This window comes from Molossus molossus, unplaced genomic scaffold (assembly GCF_014108415.1).
Source record: "Molossus molossus isolate mMolMol1 unplaced genomic scaffold, mMolMol1.p scaffold_m16_p_19, whole genome shotgun sequence".
In the NCBI taxonomy this organism is placed as follows: Eukaryota; Metazoa; Chordata; class Mammalia; order Chiroptera; family Molossidae; genus Molossus; species Molossus molossus.
This window is the reverse complement of record NW_023425354.1, coordinates 37,673,627-37,699,860: the sequence shown is the minus strand read 5'-3', so window position 1 is coordinate 37,699,860 and position 26,234 is coordinate 37,673,627. Positions and strand designations below refer to the sequence as shown.

At 57.9% G+C, this 26,234-nt stretch overlaps 1 protein-coding gene across 1 annotated transcript in view; it reads left to right on the top strand.

The window, feature by feature from the left end:
- RAB11FIP4 (RAB11 family interacting protein 4) overlaps positions 1 to 23,260 on the top strand; it is an 83,286-nt gene extending 60,026 nt beyond the window's left edge. The window contains exons 4-15 of the mRNA XM_036269446.1: positions 8,598 to 8,827; positions 12,548 to 12,742; positions 13,295 to 13,429; positions 13,730 to 13,765; positions 14,805 to 14,904; positions 15,229 to 15,332; positions 16,429 to 16,569; positions 18,480 to 18,561; positions 19,309 to 19,446; positions 19,521 to 19,679; positions 20,730 to 20,873; positions 21,874 to 23,260. Of these exons, the coding sequence (XP_036125339.1) occupies positions 8,598 to 8,827; positions 12,548 to 12,742; positions 13,295 to 13,429; positions 13,730 to 13,765; positions 14,805 to 14,904; positions 15,229 to 15,332; positions 16,429 to 16,569; positions 18,480 to 18,561; positions 19,309 to 19,446; positions 19,521 to 19,679; positions 20,730 to 20,873; positions 21,874 to 21,990 (1,581 nt within the window). The 3' untranslated portion in view covers positions 21,991 to 23,260. The remainder of the gene's footprint in view (positions 1 to 8,597; positions 8,828 to 12,547; positions 12,743 to 13,294; positions 13,430 to 13,729; positions 13,766 to 14,804; positions 14,905 to 15,228; positions 15,333 to 16,428; positions 16,570 to 18,479; positions 18,562 to 19,308; positions 19,447 to 19,520; positions 19,680 to 20,729; positions 20,874 to 21,873) is intronic.
- The last annotated feature ends 2,974 nt before the right edge of the window (positions 23,261 to 26,234 follow it).

Sequence of the window (26,234 nt, the reverse complement as noted above, 5' to 3'; positions counted from 1 at the left end):
AAAAAAAAGACCTGTAAGAACTAATTATGGGAAGCCATTGGGGTGGGGCCAAGCCACCCACCAGTGCAACTCACCAAGGTTTTGCCCAAAGCAGCTCTCTGCAGTGGTTCACAGACCCTCCCCAGACCCCGGAGCTCCAGAGCCCACCACACAGTCCCTCCAGTAGCCAAGACTCCATCAGCCTCCCGCACCAGCCCTGCAACCTAGACGGACCATCACAGGGCTGGGCGAGGAGGGGGCCGCCCCCTTCATCAAGGGTTTGCGGTCCCTGGTGCTCTCCAGTGCTGTGGCCATGTTCACTTTATCTCTGTGTCTAACATTTCTTCCTGAGTCACTTGAAAAAAAATTAGGCAAGACATTATCAAAACTAAGGACAGTTCTCCTGCGTAACTATATACCATTAATACATGTAACAAAATGAAACATAATTCCTTAATAATCACCCAACCCATCTTTCAGCTTCCTATTTGTCCCCAAAAGGTCTTTTGCAGCGAGGTGGTTATTTGCTTGTTCGTTTGAACGGGGATCTAATCAAGGATGATATGCAGTTTTTACGTCTCTTGAGTAATCTAGACAGCGGTTTCACAGTGTGGTCCTGGGACCAGCAGCAGCAGCACCTGAGAACTTGTTAGAAATGCTCTTAAAAAAAAAAAAAGTGTTTCAACCTATAAAAACGCACATTTTCAGACCTCACCCCAGACCTACTGAATCAGAAACAGATTTAATCTGAGTTTTAACAATTCCCCCACCCCAGGCGATTCTGATGAAAATCCCCCTCCCTCTTTTTTATGACTTTCTCTTTTTGAAAAGACCAGACCAGTTGTCTTGTAGAGGGTCCCAGAAACTTTGATTATTTTCCCTGTGATGTGTGACTTGTTTCTCCGTCTCCTGTTTTCCTGTTCAGTGGAGTTAGATCCTAAGGCTTGATGAGAATTAAGTATAATTAAAACTACATGGTATATGCCTGGCCAGTGTGGCTCAGTGGTTGAATGTCGACCCATGCACCAAGAGGTCGCCGGTTCGATTCCTAGTCAGGACACATGCCCAGGTTGTGGGCCCGATCCCCAGTGGGGGGCATGCAGGAGGCGGCCAGTCGATGTTCTCATCAATGTTTGTGTCTCTCTCTCTTCCTCTTCCTTCCCCTCTCTCTCTTTAAAATCAATTTTAAAAAATTATTTTTTTAAAAAAATTATGTGTCTTGCCCTGGCCGGTTTGGCTCAGGGGTTAGAGCGTCGACCTGTGGTCCAGAGAGACCCGGGTTCGGTTCCCGCTAAGGGCGCATGCCTTGGTTGCAGTTTGTCCCTGGCCCTGGTTGGGTTGTGTGGGTGGCAACCACTCGATGTGTCCCTTTCGCGTTGATGTTTCTCTCTCTCCCTCCCTCCCACTCTATCTGAACAAAATATGGAAAAATGTCCTCGGGTGAGGATATAAAAAAAAAAAAAAAATTGTGTGTCTTGTAAGTGGCATGTAGTTATTTTTGTCATCTAATCTGACAATATTTGTCTTTTAATAGGACGGTTTATTCCATTTTTATTTTTTTCCCCATTAGATTTTTAGTAAGCCATTTTTATTTTTTAACCACTAACTTTTGACGTCCTCGAACATGTTACTGGTATGGCAATGGTGAGGATGGAGGGCTCCCGTTGGGCAGAGGGCCCCACTGTGAGGGCCGATTCCAGTGGGGTCCAGGGTCTGGGCCGTAGCCTAAGGGGCTTGAAAGCTAGATTATTGGTTCTCCCCACATCCCTGGGACTCATGCTGCCCGTGCCCACAACTATTCCTAGGTGGGTGCAAACAGCCAGAATGCCAGCTGGTTCACTCACAGAGAGGTGCCCCCAGCAGTGAGCCAGGGCAGCCTTTCCCTCCCAGTGGTCCGCAGCTCCTGGGAAGTGTGCCTTGGTCGGAAGGAGCTGGGTGGACTTGGACACAAGGGAGCTGGGTGGACATTGAGTGGTCTCATGCTCCGTTGCCAGCAAAGCTGGGCCCCACGACCTTTCGGGCAGGCTGGACACGCGGGTCAGCCAGACAGAACACCTCTGGTCTGGGCTGGCTTCACCGCCTCCCTCCGCACCCCTCCCTGGGACCACATCCGATCCCCGAATACGTCCCGTCCTCTGCTCAGCCGCCCGGCAGGAAGCTCGCCGCCTCTCTTCTCAGCTTAGCTGCCAGGGGGCTACCTGACATCTCTCATTTCTGAGTTTTCTGGGAGCTGCCTTGTGCCCCCTTCCCTGAACCCCTGGGACACCGCCTCAGCAGCAGCGTGCCTGTTGGGGGAGGGTATGCAGTCGGGAGAGACACAGTTCAGGAGTTGCCATTGAAACACGGAGAAAGGCGGAGTGGGCTCCCACACCCCGGCGCTGCGGCAGACGCGTCACCTGCCGCCTCTGCTCTGTGTCAGCGGCTCGGGGCTCGAGAGGCACCGCGTGGCTCTGTCCTCTTCCGCTCAGGCCCAGCCTGAGGTCCGCCGCCAGTGGGCCAGATCCAGGGCGGAGCCAGGTCTGCCGGAGAGCCGCCGTCTCCCTTCTGTAAAACGGGGGATGCGAGGATCAACCCCTCTTGGTATTTCCCAGTGGAGACTGACGAGCGCCTGAGGCTACGCCAGGGTCACCGCCGGCCCGTCCTGCGGTCTGTCCTGCGGTCTGCAGCCCGCTTGGTGGTGAAAGTGGAGTGTAGCAGGCGGGCGTCCGCGCCAGATCGGCTCCCGGAGGCTGCAGGAACCGGAGCCCGGCTGGAGGGTGTTCTTGAGCTGAGGGTGGCACTCTCCCTGCTGTGAGGGTTTGGGAAGTGGATGGGGGGGGCCCACCAGGAGGGAGGTTGGCTAGAGGGGGTGGCTCCTGGCCACTCAGATCTGACCCCTGGGGATGGGACCATGGCAGGCTCTCCTGTCTTTCTGACCTCAGCCCCCCGACCAGAGCGGGCTGTGTGGGCCACAGAGCCTGGGTCTGGCCGTGTGAGGTCAGTCCCCATGGCTGGCCGAGACCCGCCATCAACTCCGCAGGCCTGGTAGCCCGGTGTTCCCACGTTTGCCCTTGCCTCTGAGCCACGGTTACTTTTGTTCAGAAAGCACACCTGGGGCACCAGTCTGTCTGTGTGGGTGCTTAACTACCCCTTTATTCTCACCCTCACCCCTTGACTGGTACCTGGGCAACCCTCTCATCAGCCTCTGCTGAGCACCAGCCGCCCACCTGCAGAGCATGGCCTGGCTTCAGGGCCGGGGTTGGCAGCCACCCACAGGAGCCGGGTACAGCCCGCACGCTTACTGATTTCTGCCGCCGCTTCTTTGAACAGTGCGAGTGGCCAAGCCACAGTGGTGTGGAGAGGATCCCAGCCCCGGTAACCCCTCTGCTCCTGTGGACCTGGGGATCTCCTGCTACCCATGGAGAGACCCAGCGAGCCTCTGCCCAGGCCGGTCCCGGTCCCTGGGCTGCCTCCTGGCTGGGAGTGTGAGGAGGGAGGTCATCCCCAGCCTCCCCCCCGCCTGCTCAGCCTCACCCAGGCCGCAGCTGCCCCGCCGCGGGCGTGGCGTGTTGTCCCCTGCACACGTGCCTGCTGGTGCCTGGCTGCCAGGGAGCTGGGGTGCTGCCGAGCTGTTTCTGCTCAGCCTTGTCCCCACAGAGCTGTTCTTTGGCTCTGAGTCATGGCTGGGGGAGCGGAGCCTCGGCCAGGGCTGGGGGAGCGGAGCCTCCGTGCCTCCCGACTCCCTTGCCCAGGCAGCATCTCATCCTAGCACTTTTAAAAACCCTCACCCGAGGATATTTTTCCATTCAGTAATTTATTTTTTTCAGATAGGGAGGGAGGGAGGGGGAGAGAGAGAAACATCGATGTGAGAGAGAGAGACATCGATTGGTGGCCAGGACCCATCCCTGTTTTGAGATGAGGCTCAGAAATGAACAGCTGATCCAGGGTCACACAGCTAACCAGGGGCCAGGCCAGGATAGGCACCCAGGCCTCAGGCTGCCGTGCTGGGCTCTTCCCAGTTCCCCGTTCTGCAGCACAGTTTAGTTCCGCAGACACTAGCTAACCCCTTACCGTGTGCTCCCCGCTGCTCACCACTGGGCTCAGACGCGGAAACCCCCATGGTTACCCCTTCAGGGTCTTCCCTCCCCCAGGGAACGTGGCAATGGGATCACCTGGAGTCAGTGCCCTTCATGCATTAGCTTCCAAGAAAATTCGAGTAATTGTGTGTGACCTGGAGGTGGGATTCCACTGGGGCCAGGTGAGTGAGGAGAGGACCAAAAGACATCACCGGGTCCGAGCCCTCGCGCCGAGAGCATGGACAGTGGGGCCTTGGTGGCCACTCCGAGGCGTGGATGGTTCCCTGGGTGTTGATACTTGGCCTTGCACCAGCCATTGAATTCAGCCCCTGCCAATTTCCTACACAGGAAGGGGTGACTTTGGGCCTGCTGGCTGGTGAACACTGCTCTTGAGACTCCAGCCTCCCAGCTCCAGCCGGAGGCAGGGTGGAGGCGTGGAGGGGACGCGCGTGGAGGGGACCACCCCTGCCAGAGCAGTCTCTTTCCCCAGCCTTGAGCCTCAGAACTCTCCAGAAACCCCTGGTCTTGGATCATTTCCCGTGCCCAGTCTCTCGAGGAGGGCATGCCTCCCGGCCCCCTGTCCGACCGGGGCCTGCTGACTGAGCGGCGGGGACAGCCTGGTTGCTGCAGCTCGCGGCCCCTGCAAGGCCAGGGCCGGGTTTCGTGTCCCCATCGCTGTTCCCTCTCTGGGGCTTGTGAGAAGTATCGTGTGTGGCCCTGACATTAGCCTCGAGGTGCAGGTGATTGTCCTCATTCTCTAGGTAAGGAGTCAGGGGCTCAGGTCACTTGCCCAAGGTCACACAGCTTGTGAGTGGCCAGGCCTGCCGGGACTGAACCCAGTGTGCCGGCCTCCAATCCGTGCGCACTGTCAGCCGCGTGCACAGGGGTGTCCTGGGCTCGTGGAGGGTTACTGCATCTGTTTTCCCTCCCTTCACCGCTGGGACTGTTCCGCAGGGTGGGCGGAAGTGGCCTGGAGTGGTCTGGACATGTGTCAGCCACACCTGTGTGGCCCACGGTGGCTGGCCCTGTGCCCTCAGGAACTAGGAGCTCTGTGCCCAGGGCTCGCTGTGGGTCCCGAGGGAGAGTGCTGGGAATAGGGGTCACCCACAGATGTGACCTGGTGCTCAGAAGGGTTTCCAGTGTGGCTCTGTGTTCTCCCGGCCAGTGAGAGGCGGCTCAGGGCAGGGCGGAGAGGTGGCCCTTCCAGTGCCTTCCAGCAGCTGCCCCTGCTTTGCCTCCCTGCCTGAGGTGTGGGCATCGGAGCAGGCTGTCCCCAACCCCAGCAGCACCCCTCGCAGGCCCAGTGCTGCACCCAGCGCTTCCCCAGAGGGCTCAGGGGAACGGGAGCTGGGCCGGACTGAGGCCCTGAGGGAGGAGCACCAGCGACAGGGACACTTCGTCCGGGACAAATGCCAAAGCACTACTGTCTGGGCTAACTGAGGTGCAGCCAACTCATTTCTTATAGCTGCCCTTTATGTTACTTGAATCGAGGGGGAAACCAGAAATGGCGTTCTTTTGTTTATTTTTTTAATCTTTACTTATTGTTGAAAGTATTACAGATTACCTCCTTTTCCCCCCATTGACCCCTCCTCCCCTCTCCCACCCCCCTCCTGCTTTCCCCAAACTATTGTGTCCATTGGTTGTGCATCACCAGGAATAGTTTTGAAGTTGTAATATGTCCACTTGCCTTGGACAAACAATTGCGGGTTGAATGAAAGGTGTTGATGTAGGGAGCAGCTAACTCTAAGAGAAAAGGCTGTATGGTGAGAAAGAGAGAGAGGAGAGGGGAGAGAGAGGGGTGGGGAGGAGAGGGGGTAAGCGGTGGGTGAGGGGCCTGGCTTTAGGGCTCTGGCTGGGAAGTCCCCGGGCACCCCTGCCCACTGGAGCCTCACCCTCCCATGTGTCAGATGGAGACAGTGGATCCTTGATCTGCGCTCTGTGCACCGCCCGAGCTCCCCAGGGCTGCGCGAGACACCTGGCGCTTAGTCGAGTGTGCAGGGCCAGGCAGAGGTGGACTGCTCATCACAGGGTAAGAGCACACCTCAGGAGGTGGCGGTCTCATGGGGACAGAGGGGCCCCTGTGGGGGTGTCTGATCCTTCCTACTGCCCCACCTGTGGCTGAGGCAAGCCACTTGAGGCCACCCTGGTTGGGACCGTGGACAAGCCACCAGGAGTTGGGTTCATGACTGTGGGATGCGGGGTGAAAGGGCGCTTTGAGCCCCACCTGCACCCCAGGCAATGTCGGGCAGAAACATGCCTCTGGGTCTTGGTGTCCAGTGAGGCAAACATGAGTCATCCGGAGGCCAAGCCGGACACCTGAGCCCGGGTGCTGGTCTCACGTGGCGCCCTGCCTGCCCTCTGGGACAGGGTAGGTGGCAGTCTCCTCGGGACCCTGCTGACACGGTGCTGTGGGGAGAGAGTGGGTGTTGGTGACTCAGTCCGTCCCAGCCCTGCGCTGACTCCCACGTGGCCCCAGGCAAGTCACTTCAGCCACGCGGGGCAGAGCGGGGGTGGGGGGAGACCCACTCGGGGCTGTGAAGACCAGAAGCAGCCCATCTGCAGAGGGGCTGAGCGCTGCTTCAGCCGCAGCGGGGATGATCCCCCCTGGCAGTGTGGCTTCCCCTCCCGTGGGCCGTGGGTCGTGGGTCGTGGGTCGGGAGGTGAAAAGCCTGCGGGCAGAGAAGCAGCACACAGGGCTCCCTCCTGCCTGCATCTCTCGGGGTGTCCACGGGTGTCCGCACACTGACTCGGAGGGCCTCCCGCAGGGGCCGGAAGTGGGCAGCAGTGGAGTTACAGCATCAGGTGGGGTGCCTGGGCTTCATAATTAGCAGTGTGTCCCTGCAGTGCGTGCCCTCCTCATTGTCACCAGGAGCTCTGAAAATCCACCCAGTGTGGTTGTGTCAGTGATAAAGGGAACCAAGCCTGTGGCCAGAGGCAGGGGGGGACTTCAGAGCCAGACTGGAGGGCTTTTGGCAGGTGACTCTCTGAGCCTTGATGTCCTCATTAGTAACATGGAGATAAGAGTCTGTCCTGGAGAGTTGTCACGAAGCCAAATGGGATAATGTATCAACTCTCAACGCATCTCTGGACCTTGGTGGCTGCTCCGTAAATGTTTGTTTGCCTTTGTTTCTCCTGGGACGCAGCGCTGGGCCTGCGGACGAAGAGCTTGTTTAGGGTACGGGATCTGATGAAGTTGGGAGCCATGTGGGATTGGATTAGTGACATCTAGGTGGAAAAAGATGATTTTAATTACACAGCTCCTCGGCCTCTAGTCAGGGGGGCCTGGCTGCCTGATGCCGACTTTATTGGCCCATCTGGTGCTCAGCCGGAGTCATGGCAGCGGCAGGAGCCAAGCTCATTAATTAGCATCTCCTCTCAGCCCAGGATGTCTTGGTGGGATAGACCCCCAGGAGGCTGCCTGCTCCCCACTGGCTGCACACATCTGGGTGGACACAGCCGAGCTGTCGCTGTCCTTGCTCAGCTGTGTCTGGATCCTGATCTTGTCTGAGACTCTTGGAGGCTTTGTTACTGTTGCTCTGTTTGCACTTGGGCTGGAGGAAGCAGCTTTAATAAGGGCCCTGCCAGCCCCAGCTGAGGAGCCCGCGCAAGAACCTTGGGAACAGGTTACATATCGGATGGGAGCAGGCAGAAGCAGTGTCACCTGGGATGTGCCTACCTCCTCAGAGACAAAGCAGCCCCAAGAAATGGTTGCCGAGAGCTGTCCCTCAGACTAGGGGAGACCAGATAAACGAGACCTCCTCTCCCAGAAGGTGGTCTGAACAGAGGGTTCAGGCAAATCTTCGTCAGACAGCAGATTGTGCCGGGCAGTGCGCTAGGGACCGGCCCGGCGCTCAGAAGGGAAGGACCTCGTATCCTCGCTCCGCTGCATGGCTGTGGCAGGGCCCACGGCAGACCGTCCCTCCCCGGCTGGCATCAGGTCCTGTGGCCGGGATTTATTCGTCGAGGTCCTACTGTGACACAGTGATCCTGTAAGATTTCAGTGCCGTTCCCAACCCACAGAGAGAGCGGAGGTTCTGGGAGGTTGTCGAGAGGTTGTCGGAAGGGTGAGAGGCGTGGAGGGTGGCTCCCTGTCGTGTGTGCACACGCCCCTGGGCCGTGCCACGGCCAACTCTGCCAGGGCAGGGTCACTGTTCTCGGCGGCCATTCATTTGTGGCTGCGCCCTGAACTCCGTCACCATGAAGTCCTCTCCTGAGTCACTTGGCTTCCTGTGCAAACTTTGTGATGGGGGTCCTGAGCGGCTGCCGGGTGCCCTGAGCCATCTGGCTGCCTGGCTGTGGCCCTTCTCCATGGTGGCTGTCGCAGGGGGTTCTGGCTCCTCACGGGGCTCTGGTGAGGCCGGCCTTGTGAGAGGCCCGGAGATGAATCACCTGGCAGGGATTCTCATCCTCGGGGTCTCTGCCCCCCATTCCTTGCTGTCATTAGGTGGGGTGCCTGGGCTTCATAATTAGCACTATGTCCTTGCCGCTGTCTGTGCCGTCTGCTGACAAACGCTGAGCCCCAGGGAGCCAAGCTCACTCATTCTGTGTCTCTGTCTTTCTCAGGGCAGCGAGGTGCCAGGCCCCACCTTTGCTGATGGCGAGCTCCTCCCCAGGGAGCCCGGCTGCTGTCCTGCGGAGGAGGAGGAGGCCATGGCACTGGCCCCGCCTGAGGGCCCCCCCGAGTCAGACATGGACAGCCCCATGGAGAGCACCCAGAGTCTGGAGGGGTCAGTCGGGAGTCCTGCCGAAGAGAAGGATGGGGGTCTCGGGGGCCTGTTCCTGCCAGAGGACAAGTGAGTTGAAGCTTCCTGGAACTCCGCCTGTGACCCAGGCCCAGAGGTGCAGCCCCCAGAGGGGCTCCTGGAGGAAGCGTGAGGTGCACTCAGGATTGGCTCCCCGCCACACGTCTCGTGGGCATTCTCAGCGGCAAACCGTTCTAAGCAGCCCGAAGCCTTAACAATAGCACTAGTTCTAGAATTTTAGGCAGCCAGGCAAAGTCAGGTGTAATTGCCTATTTAATGGTATGGGATATCTCTCAATTAGTTTTTATTTATTTTTTTATCCTCACCCGAGGACATTTTTCCATTTTTTGTTCAGATAGAGTGAGAGGAAGAGAGAGAAACATCGACGTGAAAGGGACACATCGAGTGGCTGCCACCCGCACGACCCAACCAGGGCTGGGGACAAACTGCAACCGAGGTACATGCCCTTAGCGGGAACCGAACCCGGTCTCTCCGGACCGCAGGCCGACGCTCTAACCGCTGAGCCAAACCGGCCAGGGCTCAGTTAGTTTTTAAAAGGCAAGCCCTGGCCGGTTTGGCTCAGCGGTTAGAGCGTCGGCCTGCGGTCCGGAGAGACCCGGGTTCGGTTCCCGCTAAGGGCATGTACCTCGGTTGCAGTTTGTCCCCGGCCCTGGTTGGGTCGTGCGGGTGGCAACTACTCAATGTGTCCCTTTCACGTCGATGTTTCTCTCTCTCCCTCTCCTACTCTACCTGAACAAAAAATGGAAAAATGTCCTCGGGTGAGGATAAAAAAAAAAAAAAAAAAAAAAAAAAAAAAAAAGCCCTGGCCGGTTTGGCTCAGCGGTTAGAGCGTCCACCTGCGGTCTGGAGAGACCCGGGTTCGGTTCCCGCTAAGGGCATGTACCTCGGTTGCAGTTTGTCCCCGGCCCTGGTTGGTCGTGCGGGTGGCAGCCACTCGATGTGTCCCTTCACATCGATGTTTCCCTCTCTCTCTGTTCCTCTCTCTCCCTCCCACACTGTCTGTACAAAAAATGGAAAAATGTCCTCGGATGAGGATTAAAAAATAAATAAATAAATAAATAAATAAATAAAAGGCAAGTTATAAAGATGTCCATGAGGTATGATCTTAGTTTTGTTTAAAAAATTATATATAATATATATAATTATATATATATAATACTTATATATATATAAATGCCTAGGAAAAATTATTCCAGGAAATGAGCAGTTCTTTCAGGATGATGAGATTCTTGATGGTTTTAATGGTCTCCCATCTGCTGTGCTCCATATTCTATATTTTCTTTGTTGCTCGTGTGTCTTCATGACCAGAAATGTTATTTAAAAGTGATACGAGGACCTAGTGACTTCCCAGTGGGGCAGTGTCGTCCTCTAGTGGGCATGAGCAGAGGGAGCCCCTCTTCCAGTGCTCACTCGGTCCCCGAGGGAGGACAGTGTTTGATGGGCAGCAGCCACATCAGCCGAGGAGGCCGTGACAGCTGGGTGTGGGCACCCCTGTGTCAGGAGAGGGCAGTGGTCACAGCTCACCCCGAGATGTGGAGAGGCCAGGGAGGGGTTTTCGTATCCATGGAACCATATGAAGCTGTCAATTTTTAATAATTTTCAACCTTTAAAAAAAGCAATTTCATATGGTTCAACCTAACATGCCTTCACAGTGCTGGCGTTCTCCAACTCAGGGGCTCGGGGTCCTCGATGGGCCCCATGGAGAGGCCCGCCAGCGGTGCCGGTGACCAACCAACCCGAGGACAGGTGTCACCCGCTACAGGCCTGTTGGCTAGTCATTTGCCACTTGATTGTTCCCGTTGATGTCTGGGACCACCAGTCACCATGAGGCAGCCAGCAGCAGGTGGCAAGAGTTAGTAAAATTTATCGGAGAAAGAAGGGAGGAGTATGATTAATTCAGCCCGGGGTACTAAGGAACCTGAGGGCCGATAGTAAGTAAATAAATACAACTGGGTGGAGGTACTGGGAACCGTGATCTCTAACACCTGTCAGTAGCACTGTGCTCCTTAGAGCCTGGGCTCTCAGGGCACAGTTTGATTAGTGTTGTTGTTGATCCTCACCCGAGGATATTGTTCATTGATTCTTAGAGTGGACATTTTCCCACTGACTTTTAGAAACAGTAGAAGAGAGGGAGGGAGAGAGAGGCATCGATGAGAGAAAGACACATCGACTGGTTGCCTCCCACACAGCCCTGACTAACCAGGGCTAGGGATCGAGCCTGCAACCCCGGTGTGTGCTTTTGACTGAGAATCAAGCCCTCAACCCTTTGGTGTGTGGGCCAACACTCTAACCACTGAGCAAGACTGGCCAGGGCAAGAGGGCACAATTTAAAACCACTGCCTTGCCAGGCCTGTGTGGCTCAGTGGATTGAGCGTCATCCCATGGACTGAGAGGTCCCGGTTCGATTCCCGGCAGCAGGGCACATGCCTGGGTCGCAGGCTGGATCCCCAGTAGGGGGCGTGCAGGAGGCAGCCAGTCGGTGTTTCTCTCTCACATCGATGTTTCTATCTCTCTCTCCCTTCCTCTCTCTCTAAAAAATCAATGAAAACATATTTTTAAAAATAAAATAAAATAACACCACTGCCTTAACCCAATACACACTTTTTTCAGGTCTCCGAATGTGGAGGTTAGGAAGGTGGAGAAGCCCTGACTTAGGAGTGACAGTATCCAGGGGTTACTGTGTAATGACTAATGGGAAGACTCACCTTGGCAGGGGATGAGCTGCTGTCCTGTCTGTTCCTGGGTTACAGACAGGGCTCGCCAGCTCTGCTCCTGTCCCCGGCCACACCACGGGTCCCCTCGGAGAGCGCAGGGCCTCTGGCCGTGTTCCTCGGAGTTAGGCTTCTTTGGACTAGAAATCGCCTCTGTAAACGGGGAGAAGCCTCTCACCTGGTAGCTCATTGTAATTTGTTTTAAAACTTCATTTCACGATTAAAGAAGTAGAAACCAATGAAATAGACTTGAAAAAGCTGGGAAAGTGGGACTGGAGAGGGAATCACAGAGTCCCACCCCCCAAAACCAAGCCCTGTCGCCCCTGGAATATTTGTATTTCCACGTCTCCTGGTTCTGTGCAGACGTCTATTATGCTCAGTCTTACTGTAGGTAGAGTTTTATGTCCAACACTATTTTTGTTTATTAGTTTTTGTTAATTCTCACCTAAGGATATTTTTTCCATTGATTTTTAGAGAGAGGAGAAGGGAGGGAGAGGGAGTGAAAGAGAGAGAGAAACATCGACGCGAGAGAGACACATTCATTGGTTGCCTCCCGAGTCCCTGAACCTTCAACCTAGGTTCGTGCCCTTGACCAGGAATCGAACCTGCGGCCCCTCGGTGCACAGGCTGCTGCTCCAGCCACCGGGCCACACCGGCCAGGGCTATGTCCAACTTTAATATCTAATATTAAATTTTCCACATTATTGCCAATATTTTTTATGAACCTTTCAACAATGATTTGATAGTCCACAATTTAATAACTGAATGTACCAATCTTTGGTATGATTTAGTAAGTGTCGCCGGAGGCGGCTGCAGGTAACCCTTGGTCATGAGCAGTATTTGCTGCTGTAGAGGAGCCGGCGTCTGAGTATCTGCCGGGCAGACGGTTTCTGTGGTGAGGTTTTCCCTTAGGGCAGTGTCCCCAAAGTGTGCTCACCAGGTCCCAAGGCACGGACGTAATCAGGCCCTCGGCGCTGTGGCGCCCGGGGCCCTCCTGGTGGGGCTGTGGCTTTGGTAAAGGCAGCTGCTCTGTGTCTAGGTCCCTGGGTCACACGCCGTCCATGGCGACGTCAGAGCCCTCCACGCACTCCACCACCTCGCTCATCAGCAACGAGGAGCAGTTTGAAGACTACGGGGAGGGGGACGACGTGGACTGCGTCCCCAGCAGCCCCTGCCCCGACGACGAGACCAGGACCAATGTCTACTCGGACCTGGGGTCCTCAGTGTCTTCCAGGTGGCCCCTTGGTCTGGAATGGCGTGTGGGGCCCAGGAAGAGCGGCAGAGCCAACCCTCCCTCATCCCCAGGGGCTTCAGCGGGCAGAGTCCTGAGCTACGTGGGTTCTGCTCCCGGGGTTTGGGGGTGCTGCATTGGCCCCCGATTGAGGGTCTGGAATTCTTCTGCCCTCCTCCCATCTTAGGGAAGAAGTAGAATTAACCAACCTGGGAGGCTGCGGGCTTGGGGGATTTGTCGTTTTTGTCATTTTCTAGAACCTCATTGTTGAAGGGTTCTCCCAGGTGGCCTACTGACACCTTCCCACACACCTGAGGCATCGCCTCCTCTGACACTAGCTCTCAGTTGCCTTACCTGTGAAATGGGTACAACTCATTGGCTTCTTCTCTTTGAGGGTTTTAGAGGAGAGGAGGTCTGGCGCGGTCCTTCCACTCCCACCCCTGACCACACGCATGCAAGGTCCCCAGGTGTTGGGGAACCCAGTGAAGTAAGCTCAGCAGGACAGGGTGGGCCCCAGACCGTATGGCCATTGAGGGATTTTCTCTCATGCATCAGTGCGGGGCAGACGCCTAGGAAAATGCGGCACGCTTACAACAGCGAACTGCTGGATGTCTACTGCTCGCAGTGCTGCAAGAAAATCAACCTGCTGAATGACCTGGAAGCCCGGCTGAAAAACCTGAAGGCCAACAGGTGAGGCCAGCCCGGCAGGGAGGCGGGGGCGGCGGCAGGGGGCGCCCAGGTTGGGCCCAGGAGGGAAGCAGCAGGCAGGAGAGCACTCTCAGAACAGGGTTGATCCTCGGGGGCTTGCATGCTTTTGCAACAGGAAAATCAGGGTGCTGGTTCTCAGGGCCAAGTTGAGTAGTGAAATCCCTTCGGTGGGCTGGAAAACGGCTGGCCCCGCACTTTGGTAGCTTGCAGCCAGCGCAGAGGAAGGAGCAGACTAGAGCCCACTGTTCAATGACCATTTCTCTTCCCTCTCTCTCTCTGCAGCCCCAACCGAAAGATCTCTAGCACGGCCTTTGGACGGTAAGGCCCCTGGGGGGAGGACAGGTTGAATGGTGCCCTTGCTGCCAGGGCGGCCAGCTCCGTGCCAGCAGCCCAGACTCAGGCAGCGCCCTGCACGCCGTGTGTGGCTGAATGGGCAGAGGGGAACGCGGTGTGCCGGGCCCTTCGGGCATTGTCCGCCTCTGCAAACCCTCAGGGCCTCAGCCTCAGGCAGGCCCACCAGGGGCCCTGGGAGACCCTGTGCTCTGGAGCTGGCCGCTGCACCCACAGAGGCCCTGGGCTTCCTGCAGCAGAGGCCGGGGCGTGGTGGCCTGGCTCCAGGTCAGATGCTGCACAGCTGGCTTCCTGGGTCTGCCAGGATCCCGCTCTGGTTCTGCAAACTGGCCCCAGGTCCTCACTCAGGGCTCCAGGAGCTGCCAGCGAGCACCCAGGCTCTGGCCCAGGAGCTGGGGTGAGGCAGCCTCTGTCTGGGTGGAGACCCTGGCTGCTGCCCCTGGGGAGGGGGAGCCTCTGGGGAGGGGCAGCTGGGTTTTGCCTGAGGGAAGAGTTATAACATCTGTCTCATGTTTTCAGTCTTGCCCATCAACCCTCTGCCCAGCACACTCTGGGTGGGTCCTCCTTCCTTCGCCCTCCCCCAGGGTGCCCAGAGATGCAGCAGGAACAGGCTTGGTGGAGGGCACTGGGCTCTACTTACTGGGTGGCCTCCGGGGCCCAGGCCTGCTGGGGCTGTGGGGCAGGCTGTTTTCCCGCTGGGAGGGTGAGGGGCTTGCGCACTAGCTCTGGTCACTGGTAGCTCCCGGCTGGAACACCTGTGTGAAAGGGGTTCGGAAGCAGCAGGAAGGCGCTGTGGGGATTGGCCATGTCTGCCGGGGCCCAGGGGCGCAGCAGCCTGGAGCTGGGTGATCTCCTGAGTTCAGAGGGCAGGCAGCTCGCCCCTGGCTGGGTGAGGGCAGCCTCCCTAGAGGGGTCTGGCCCATCGCCCCGGGTGCTGGGCCATGGTCGGAGTCTGGGTCCGGTCCCAGATGCACCTGCAGCTGGTGTGTCTCCCTGCACCCCGCAGGCAGCTCCTGCACAGCAGCAACTTCAGCAGCAGTAATGGCAGCACTGAGGACCTGTTCCGGGACAGCGTCGACTCCTGTGACAATGACATCACGGAGAAGGTGGGCCTGGGTGAGGGGGCGTCAGTAGTGCACGTTCCCTCGGGAGCGGGGAGCACTCGAGGATGCTTTCGGGGGTTTGGGAGACCCTGCCCCTGCCCAGGATCACGTGGGCACGTCCCTCCCCACCCATCCTCCCTCCCACCACACATGGCGTGCTCCCCTCTCGGTCTGGCTGTGCTCCCCCCTCGGTCTGGCTGTGCTCCCCCCTCGGTCTGGATGTGCTCCCCTCTCGGTCAGTTGGAGGGCCTGGCCATGAGTCCCGTGGTTTCTGGGCTCTCGGGCTGCAAAGGTGTGATCCACCCCCACCTCTGCCCCCTGTTGTAGGTGAGCTTCCTGGAAAAAAAGGTGACGGAACTGGAGAATGACAGCCTGACTAACGGGGACTTGAAGAGCAAGCTGAAACAGGAGAACACCCAGCTGGTGCACAGGTCAGCGGCTGGGCCTTGGCTTAGGGGCGTTGGCTGTGCTTCTGGGGAACGGAGGGCTGTCCCTGTTGCTAAGGCCCCCAGGAGAAGCCAGGAGAGGTGACCTGCATGTCCTCCCAGCTCGGAGAGTCTGGGACGCATCAGCCCCTTGCTACATGGCTCTGGCCATGCGGAGTACCCAGACGATAGGGCTTTGGAGACAGGGAGACAGGTAGGAACCTGACCGTGACCCCCCAGGTCTGCAGCCCCAGGGCATGCCTAAGACAGGAGCTGGGATCCACTCCCCTGTCCCTCTGTCCTGCAGTGATGAGAACCTGACCTCCCTTCCCGGGCAAGTTCTGCAGAGGGAGAGGCTGGTGTGATTTGGGGGCCCACATTTGCTGCCGGTGGGAAAAGTCCCAGCATTGCTGCTCCCTCCTCCCCACGGGGCCACTGAGCATCACCTCCCCAGCGCTGCCTGTGATGCTAGTGCATGTGGTGTTTGGTCCTCACAGGATAGCCTGGAACTTAAACTGACCCCTGCCCAGGTACTGAGCCTCAACCTTGTAGGGTCCAAAATGGGCCCTTTCGTACCCCACTCCAAGGTCAGCCTCATGGAAGGACTCCTGCCAGTGCGTTGTGCCCCCGACTGGTGACTGGCGTAGCAGGGAGGCCACCAGTGGGGGTTATAACAGCCCTAGTGGGGCCTGGCCCTGTCTCTGGTCTGGCGTGCTCAGGGCCACTAGCCAGGAGTCAAGGTGCCCAGAGCGGAATTGTTCACCGAACGGGCCCTGGCCAGGAAGAGGGAGAATAAAAAGAGGAGGTGAGCCCTGAAGGTGGCTCTGTGCAGCTGTGGCGAGGCCTGTCGTCCGCCCGCGTCCCACCTTCTCGGGCACAGCTCCGCCCCCTCTGCGCCCACTGCCGGGCCTGCCCCTCCATGCAGCGTAGCTGCCACCTCTCTGCCGAGTGCCAGTGTCCCTCACTCATCTGTCAGAGCTGCTGGCCACACTGGGGGAGTCAGCGACTCGGGGCCAGGGCTCCCCATGCTGCAGCCCGGTCAGGGTGAGAAGGCACAGGCCGGGAGAGCTGGCCCTGGACTGGAGTCTGTGCCCCTTCCCAGGGTGCACGAGCTGGAGGAGATGGTGAAGGATCAGGAGACCACGGCTGAGCAGGCCCTGGAGGAGGAGGCGCGGCGGCACCGCGAGGCCTACGGCAAGCTGGAGCGGGAGAAGGGCACGGAGATCGAGCTGCTCCACTCCAGGTGGGCGCGGGGGGCGCCGCGCCGGGGTTCGGGGTTCGGGCCTTTCCACGGAGCCCGCTGCCTCCGGACACACCCTCACGTTCCTGGGACGGCCCGTGGGGCGGGGGCCGCTGTCCCCATTTAATAGGTGGGAGAACTGCGCCGGAGGGGAAGCCTGTGTCCTGACGGTTCTACTGGTACCGGAACACGCGGGCTTGTTCTCCAGGAGGCGTGTCGCAGGACCCTCACGTGGTAGTGTTCCCATCAGGTGAAACTGGAAATGGCTCGCGTGTCTGGCAACCAGAGAATGGTAAAAACCCAGAGATCAGTGGTGGTGCCCTGATTCCTGGGTTGGGACTAATGTCCAGGCTTGGAGCGCCCCCTGCTGTCAGATTCTTCACCGACCCTGGCCCCATGGCTCCTGGTCTCTGGTAGACGTTGGAACCGAGGTAGGCAGGGGGGCAGTATTGACCTGGGATTCTGATTGGTCTCCCATCAGTTCCATGAGCTTGAACATACTGTCACTTCCCTGGGCCTCGGTTTCCCCTTCTGCCAGCCCCACAGCGGCTGAGGGTGGCTGAGAGCACATCGGGACACTGCCGGCGGGGAGGGCTGTGGTGTCGCAGGGCTGCCTTCAGCACCGACCCTGCGCCCCTGGGCTCCTGGCAGAGGGGACAGCTACCCCGCGCTCCTCAGGCCCCCTCAGCCCCGGGCTGCTAGGCCCAGCCTGGGGTGGGGTTGGGAGGCGGGCCCCCGCCTGGCACCCCGTGGCTGGCAGCAGCGCTCCCCACGCGGAGGGCGGGCAGGACCAGGGGACCTGAGCACTCGGAGCTCCTCTGCACTTCAGCGGGGACACCTGATGCCCCTGCACCTGAGACCCCTTTGTGAACTTGATCAACCAGGGCTTTGGGTTTTCACATGTTCTCGAAGCTGCTGTTTTACATCCGTTTCTGGAGGCTGATCCCTCATTGAGCATCACTGTTCTCTGTCTGCTTCTGCCAGCTGGCCAGGTCGCTGGCCTCAGGGGCGTCCGGGAACAGGTGCTGGAAGAAGACAGTGGGGCCACAGGGCAAAGCCCAGAAAGCCTCCCTGGGGACTGTCTCCTCACCCAGGGCCCTGCCCAGCTCCAGGCGGCTGTTCACACAGAATGTGCAGACAGCACCCCCTGTGGCGCGGTCCCGTGAGCTGGCCTCAGAGCGAGTGTCTGAATTCCCCCGTGGCCCAGCCTGCGAGGCTCTCCGAGGGACCCTGGAGGGAGTGGGGCCAGGAAGCAGTCTCTGCAGGACAAGGAAGTGACGTGGGCAGGAGAAGGAAGGTTCTGCCCGAATCGCCGTCAGAAATGACCCTGCACAGTTCTGGTGCCTCTGACACCCCAACTCACCTGCCCCTCTTCTCAGGCCACTTAAAACCGACCTGGGCACCCAGGCTGGCTTTTCACGGGGTCACAGTGGGACAGCCCTGGTGAATGCTGCCGTAGAGGACTGTGACTTGGCTGTCAGAGGCAGCTGCAGTGAGCACTCAGGGAAGAGCCCTGGTGCCTGCTGGGGAGGCAGCATGGAAACAAGCCTGGCCATGGCCTCCAGATGGGAGGTTCCAGCTGGAGGGCCCTGCCGCAGACAGCCACGGGGAGGCGCTCTCCCGGAAAAACACGCCCCTCCTTTGTTTCAGGCCCCAAGGATGCAAAAAAATCTTGCGTTCTTATCCACAAATGAGTGTTTCCTTTTATCAAAAAAATAAGAAAAACTCGGTGTCTTTGCCATTTTGCCTTGGATGACGGGAAGCTCAAGGCCGTGTTATCATTTGGAATAATTATTTATCTTCTCCCTCTCGCCTCCTGGTAGCTTTCCTCCTCCGGGGAGCAGAGGACCGCTGCACATTGTCGAGTTGTAAGATGATCTCCGTTTCTGACATTTCTGTCCTGCTTTCCCCAGGGTCCAGCAGTTAGAGGAAGACAACGCAGAGCTTAGGACGACAGTGACTCGGCTCAAGTCGCAAACGGAGAAACTGGATGAGGTGAGCGGCAGGTCCGGGCACCTCTCGGGCTTGGCTCTTGAGCTGAGTTCAGAGAGGCAGGGTTGGCCATCAGAGGCCTTCAGTTTCTGGTTGCTGAAATTCTAATAAAATTGCCCTAGAAAAAAAGGCAATAAAATATGAACAGCCCTGGCCGGTTTGGCTCAGCGGTTAGAGTGTCGGCCCATGGACCAGAGAGGCCCGGGTTCGGTTCCCACTAAGGGCATGTACCTCAGTTGCAGTTTGTCCCCGTGCGGGTGGCAACCAGTCAGTGTGTTTCTCTCACATCGCTGTTTCTCTCTCTCTCTTCCTCCCTCTCTCCCTCCCACTCTATTTGAAGATAAATGCAAAAATGTCCTTGGGTGAGGATAAAAAATATATATGTATGAACAATAGTTTGTTTTTCTATATTTCTGACTTTCCAAATATTCTACTGTGAATATATTTTCTTATGTAATGGAAGAAGATAATAAAAAAGAGGAAAAGATTGGCTTCTAAATGTTTGGGCCACCCCCTTCTAACCAAGTTTCATCTGGCGCCACTGAAGGCCTAAGGTTCTTCTAGCTGTGTTTCTGGAACCCTAGGGGATCTGGACGTCTCTTTAGGCTGCGACTCGGAGGGCTCTGTCTAGGGGCCTGGTGTGATTGCCCGTTTGCGAGGTGGCTGGCACAGACCCTCAGGGAAGTTCTAGGGCGCACTGAGCCCCTCTGGGAACTGTCCCCTGCTGCTGACCTGGTCTTCCTGCTCCAGGAGCGGCAGCGTATGTCCGACCGGCTGGAGGACACCAGCCTGCGGCTCAAGGACGAGATGGACCTGTACAAGCGCATGATGGACAAGCTGCGGCAGAACCGCCTTGAGTTCCAAAAGGAGCGGGAGGCGACGCAGGAGGTGGGTCCCAGCCAGAGGGCTCCAGGGTTCCCCCTGTGCCCCTGCTCCCACCCACGGGCCCCTCTCCCACGCAGCTCATCGAGGACCTGCGGAAGGAGCTGGAGCACCTGCAGATGTACAAGCTGGACTGCGAGCGGCCAGGCAGGGGCCGCAGCTCATCCACCGGCCTGGGCGAGTTCAGTGCCAGGGCTCGAGAGGTGGAGCTGGAGCATGAGATCAAGCGGCTCAAGCAGGTGGGCCCTGGGAGCCAGTGTCCAGCAGGATGAGGTGTCCCAGTCCCCGCGGGCGGGTTTCCTGTGAGGGGGCCGAGCGCTGGGGCACCAGCCTTGCACACGCTCCTGTCTGCTCCCCTGGACAACCTGGTTGTCAGGGCTGCTCGCCCTCCTCCTACAGCTCAGCAGGCGGCTCACCTCTAGGCCACGGCTGATGGAAACTTTCGGGTCTCCTTGGCATCCATTCTTCTGTCCTGGGCAAGTGGGGTGGAGAATGAGACTCCCCAGCTAAAGACTAGTGTCTCCCTGTGGGGGTCTCCCAGCAGGCCCTCAGTCCACAGTCCATTTCATGCGGTTTCTGGGGTCACTCCTATAATTGGAGACCAGTCATGGTGGAGGAAGTGGGATCAGGAGGGGCAGTGACCAGTGAGAGAGTGATGGTCGCTGACCACTATATAAATTACACCTCTGAGTTGGCTCCACCAAGACAGTGCTGGTGTTCACCTGCCCACAGCGGTCCTAAAGCCCAGCGCTTCTCATCCACGAGGGGGCGCCCGCGGTCCCAGGTGTGATCCCCAGGAGCCTTAGGGCACAAGCTAGAGCATGGGGCTGATGAGGGGGGTCTGGACGGGCACTGGGGAGTTAGGATGCAGCTGGAAAGAGCTCCCCCAGGTAGGACTCCTGAGCCCGGCTGTAGGAGGTGCCAAGGGGGGCCAGCCTGCCAACCCAGAGACCCAGGGCATCGATGTTCCTCCCCAGGGCCAGGGTTGGAGGAGCCACCGGGCGGGCAGTGTCCCCATACAGGGAGGAAGGGGTGGCCAGAAACCATGCTCCCGCCTGGAAACTCGGCTCCCCTGAGCAGCGCTGTGACTTCTAAGAACCCGTGACCTCCAGGACCCAGCCCTCCCCACCCAAGCCCGGCAGAGGCCACATTGTCTATGGGTGTCCTGACACAGCGCACATCTGAGGGGAGGGACTGGTGGGGGTCAGGAGACAGTGGGTGCAGACAGGAGGGTTCCGGTGGGTTCTGGGTGCTTCCCGGAGCTGATGCTGCCTGTGTCCGGCTCACAGGAGAATCATAAGCTGCGGGATCAGAATGATGACTTGAATGGACAGCTCCTGAGCCTCAGCCTCTACGAAGCAAAGAACCTCTTTGCCACCCAGACCAAAGCCCAGTCTCTGGCTTCGGAAATAGACACGGCCTCGCGCGATGAGGTAGCCCGCCGTTCACTCTGGCTCTCGCCCTGGGGCCTGGCCCTCCTGAGTCTTGCCCATCCCCACCCCCAGAGCAGGAAAAGCGGACCAGGGCCTGGCCCCAAAGAGTCCCCTGTAACTACCTAAGTGACAGGGCAGAGCTGCAGGAGGAGCTAAGTCAGCTCCGACTTCCTTCGTGTGGTGGGAGGCGCTCTGGCTTGGGAGCCAGGTGGAGTCTGGGTCTTAGCCAGAAATGTGGAGAAATGGCCAGTTTTCATGAACGTGTGTCCGGGGGAGTCTGTAACGCCCCTCTTCTAAGCCCAGAGGGGAGGGACACTGGCAGTATGTCTCCACTTAATCTTCCGACAACTTGGGGGCTGTCTGAACAGATCCAGAGACCAGGATACAGGATCACTGAGCCTATGGATGGAGGGGGACCCAGGCCCCTAGCACCAAAGCCCCCTCTTTCTGCCCCTCAGGTCATGGCTATAAAGGTTCAGGTCTCCAAAATACTCCAGTTACATTTTAACTTGAATCTGAGGCAGTCACTGAATCCCTTACCCTGTGCTTGGGACACAGAGCTGAGCTGACCCTGGCCTCTGGGAGCTCCCAGGTGAGCCAGGGAGGCGCAGCGTTCAGTGACATCTTAAAGGACTGGTCAGGGTCAACCTGGACAGGGGCCGCGGGAGGGCAGGGGTGGTAAGGGGGCCGTTCCGGGCAGAGGAAACAGCCTTGCAAGTCTGAGGGTCCTGAGACTTCGGATGTCAGCCCTGATTAGAAATGCCTTTGGCCAGTGTTCTCAACTTTTACCAGAAACTTACCCACACCCGGGCCCCTCCACAGACCAGTTAAATCAGCACCTCCAGGGATGGGGCCTGGGCATCTGCGTAGTTCACATCCTGGGGTGAGACTCATGAGTCCAGGGCTTTGGACTCATGTCCTGGTGCCCGAGTGCTGAGGTTGATGTTGGGGCTGCCGTGCCGGGGTCCCCTGAGCTCTGACATCTCCCCATTACCATCAGCTCATGGAGGCCCTCAAGGAGCAGGAGGAGATCAACTTCCGGCTACGGCAGTACATGGACAAGATCATCCTCGCCATCCTGGACCATAACCCCTCCATCCTCGAGATCAAACACTGAGACGGGGCTGACGGCCGCATGGCCTCGGGACCCGGCACCCCAGGACCCAAGGGCAGACCCTGTCTGAGGACGCGGCCCCGGCGGGCCTCTCACACTGTAAATGTACTCTGGCCACCATGTCACGTGTGCTGGTGTGGATGTGGGTAGGCGTGCGCACAGCCGGGGTGAGCGAGCGTGGGGCGCGGCGGGGCGGTATGTGCGCGATTGCTGTCCGTGCACCCTGTGGCCCCTTTGCAGGGGCAGGGGTCCTGGAGGCCGCAGGGGCAAGGTCTGCAGTCAGGAGTTCCTGTAATATCAAGAACCGAAGCTTGTGTTTCAGATACTGGATAAAATGATTCTACCTCTGGGGATGAGCACTAAGAAACGCTGTAGGAGGCAGGCTCTTTCTCCCCACCCCTTCCTCTGGGAGCAGGAGTTTCGCTCTTTGCCAGGAGCTCGAACGCCCAGCAGCTGTGTCCTTGCCAACCTCTGGCCACCGTTGAGGTCCAGGTGCTCAAGCTCAGAGAGGAGGAAAGGGCGTTTAGGGGAACACAAGGCGGGGCCCCACCAGCACCCCCCGACTGGTAGCACCGTGTGTCTAAAGGACTCGGACTTGCCGCGGGGCCACCTTCGTCCTGAGAGTTCTCAGCACTTTTAGAGTCCTCCGTACACTTCCCCATCTCTGCTCACCTACCTCTCCCTCTCTGGTTGGCTTCGGTTTGGTTTGGTTTTTAAGCCAATGAAAACCAGGCAGCACTCACTGGGCAGTGAGGTGAAGGGATGGAAGGAGGAGGAGCTGAGAGACGGGGTGTTTAAGGTGGGCGTTAGCACCGGTAACCAAAGATGTGATTTCAGGGAGGAGCCCCCCATCAGCTCCGTCCACTGGCTGAGTTGTAGACGAGGGGCCAGTCCTGCTGCCTGCACAGCCTGGTGACAGCGGGCCTGGGGCTTGGACGTTCAGAGCAAAGGTCTGGGCCTGGCCAGCCGGGTAGCATGACCCCTGCGTTCCAGCGGTTAGAAAGGCACCTGCGTTTGTTCCCAGCCAGGGGGAAGCGCTGTGGGAGGGCGCTGGGGGTTCCCGGGAAGCTGTCTCGTCCTCGGGAGCCATGCGGGCGTGTGCACTCCGGGTTTTTACTGCGACCTTTTGTTCCAGGCAGCTGGGAGTGGATGTGGTACTTCCCTTCGAGTTCTTCCACTGGTTCCCGGTTTTATGGGGCTGGTCCGTTCCCTTAATCCAAGTGTATGTAAACACGTTTGGCTCATACACACTTCTAGTGCACAAGGGAATGCCTGGGCCTGTCGGGGAGGGACGGGGGACGCCGAGAAGGTGGGGGAGCAGAGGGTGACGAGGGCACCCGGGGACTTGGGTGTGTCCCTGCTCATCAAGGCAGCTGTGGCCGAGGCCGACCTTCATTCCATTCCATCGGCGTTTGCTCCTGTCGGATGTTGTGATTTCTTTGTAAGCACATCTACGGGATTTGTTTCAAGCTGCAAATAAAGGGGCTGCACTGGATCGATCCAGGAGTGTGGGGCCACCCACACCAGGAAGACCGGGGCAGGGGTCTGCCTTCTGGGAGTTTCTCAGCCCCGTAGGACACTAGTCTCCTTGGGCTCCCCCGGGGCCTGCGCAGCGGCAGGGAAAGAAGGCAGGGGTGGGTCTGAGAATTTGCCCACAGGGAGGAGTGGCTACAAAGGAGAGGGGAGGGAAGAAGAATCAGGACCTGGCTTGGTCTGGGTTTTACTTGGGAAGGAGTCCTGCACAGAGGCCCACCTGCTAGACCAGGCCTGGTGTGCTGGGGGCCGCCGCAGGGATGAGCATCTTCTGTGTAAAACTTCACGTGCCTTTGCACCGAGGTGGGGTTCCCGGAAGGCCGCAGAGGCCTGAGTTGCAGTTACAATGTGGGAAAGAGTTTGTGCCCTGGGAAAGGGTGCAGAAAAAGCCGTCAGCCCTCGGTGTTGTGTCGCCTCCTCCCCGAAGGGGGCGCCACAGGAACACTCCCTGAGGAAGCACTGGTCCAAAGGCCCTCAGGACCTGGTGCAGCCACTTCAGGTCTCTGGAAGAGGGTGGACTTTGAAATGAGGCTGAATTTCATGTAACACGCACCTTAAGTTAAATTCTGACTTCAGCCAGATTACCTCTCATAAAACTTAGTCTGTCAGATTGGCTTTTTAAAGATCATACTTTAAAAATGCTCTTCTGCGCTTGAAAGCTAGCCTGAGGAGGGCTGACTCCCCCGCCCCCACCTCCCTGGTCCCAGCTTCTGGGCAGGTTCCAGACCTGTACTAACTGGGTTCGGGTGGGGCCGACCCAGCTCCCGTCCTGTGTCTCCTCCCTCGTCCCCAGGCTGCCAGTCCTGCTCTGCTCCGTCCGTACTGGGCTGGGACATGGTACACAGGATGCCCAGCTGCATTTGAATTTCAGGTAAACGACAGATGATTTTTAGTAGCAGTATATTCCATGCGATACTTGGCACATAATTAAAATGGAGAGATTTTTGAAATTCTGATAACGAGGCCAAATCCTGGGACATTCTGATTGCATTGGTGTGGGTGTGGCCCAGGCATGGCGTTTAAGGAATTCCCCAAGTGGCTGTAAGTTAACTGGGCGTCCGGTGTGGGTTTTGTCTTTGTTTGCTAACCCAAGTAGGGCCGAGCACTGCTGGGTGGGAAGCTTAGTGTTTGGGAGGGACCCTACTTTCTCCCACACTGGGCTATCCTTGCGCTCAGTTCAAAGCCAGACAAACCTCCCGAACCAGCACGTTAGTGTTATATACGGCATCTGACCGCAAAGGAGGCCCTGCTCTGTGGGAAGCTATAAGAAATAAATTATAGTAAAAAAAAAATGTTTAACTTTGACTTGGCCGGAGTTAGACAACGTAGTTTATTTTAAATGTGTTAGGTTCTCTGCAAATTGTCAGAGGGAAATTTCTTTAGCTTGACTTGATTTCTGACCTGTTACAAACACAAAGCTCGAGAACTTTCCTGAAACTGGGGTTCTCGGCTCTGGCTGTGCCTTGGAATCGCCTGGGATTTTAAAAATTCTGCTGCCTGGGGTTTAATATTTAATTGTCGTGGGTGTGGCCTTGGCATTTAGATGGGTAAAGGGCGCCCCAGGTGATGCTGAGGGGCAGCGCCGGGCGGGGGCTCCTCCTGGAAGGTAGCCGGCCAGGGTGGAGAAGATGGGGAGGTGCTGTTGGGCTTGGTGATCCAGGCACTGGATGAGGGTGAGTTCCCCTGCTGGGCTGTTGGTAAGAAGTCAGCTGATCCCTTGGCCCCAGGACGGGAGACCAGATGCCTTCGGGAGCTGGTGAACCCAGCTGTTCCCAGCAGCCTGAGGGTTCGCAGACGTGAGTGGGCATGTCTGCCTGGAGTCCGCACAGTCCTGGGTGGCACAAGTCGGGATGTAGGAACAGGGAGCAGAACAGAGGAGGAGGGAGCTGACACGCAACCTGGGTGGTTGCGTAAGTAAGTGTTGCCCCAGCTCCTCCTGTTAGAAGCCAAACGGACACCCCGCCCACAGGCAGGAGGCCCCAGACCCCGTTACACCGGGTCTGACTCCCAACCCAGCCAGGTCCCCATTGTCGAGAGGGTGCAGTGTGGGCGCTTTGGTTACACTGAGGGACTGAAGAGCCACCAAAGCCTCCAGGGACACGTGGGGCCTATGGACCAGGGAGCAGTTAGCCACCTTGTTGTGTTCTGTGGGGGGGGGTGTGCTTAACGCATTAGCAAATTTAAACCTAAAAGTGAATTTTAGATGTGATTGGAACAGAAGTCTTTGGATGGTCACTATGCCAAGGGGATGACATTTGTCCTGGCAGATCTGCAGCGACTCTTAAAGGGCCAAGGTGGGTTTTAGATTGAAGACGGGCCATCAGGGCTGTCATCCTCCCAGTCTTTCTTCCTGGGGCACTGGGTGCCCCACTAGGGCTGTGATTCGGGCGGGCGAGACTGAGGGGTGCTGCCGAGGGCCGCAAGCTAGGGAGCCACGCCCTCCATGGTCACTGAGAAGTCCCTTCCCTTCCCTGGCCCTAGCGACCTCTGAGTCCTGCCCTCATGCTCTGTCTGTATGTCAGGAGAGGCCAGGACCTCGGGCTGGCCCTGCCTGTGTGGCAGGACAGCTCTGAGGCCCCTCTGCCAGGCCCTGCTGCTCACCTGGAAAAGAGACAACCTTCAAGAAAGGTTTGCTTCTGAAAGTGTGAACCCTGGTGAAATGAGATGCTACATGATTTTGACACTTGGACCTTGTGCTTCTCTCCTCTGTTGTG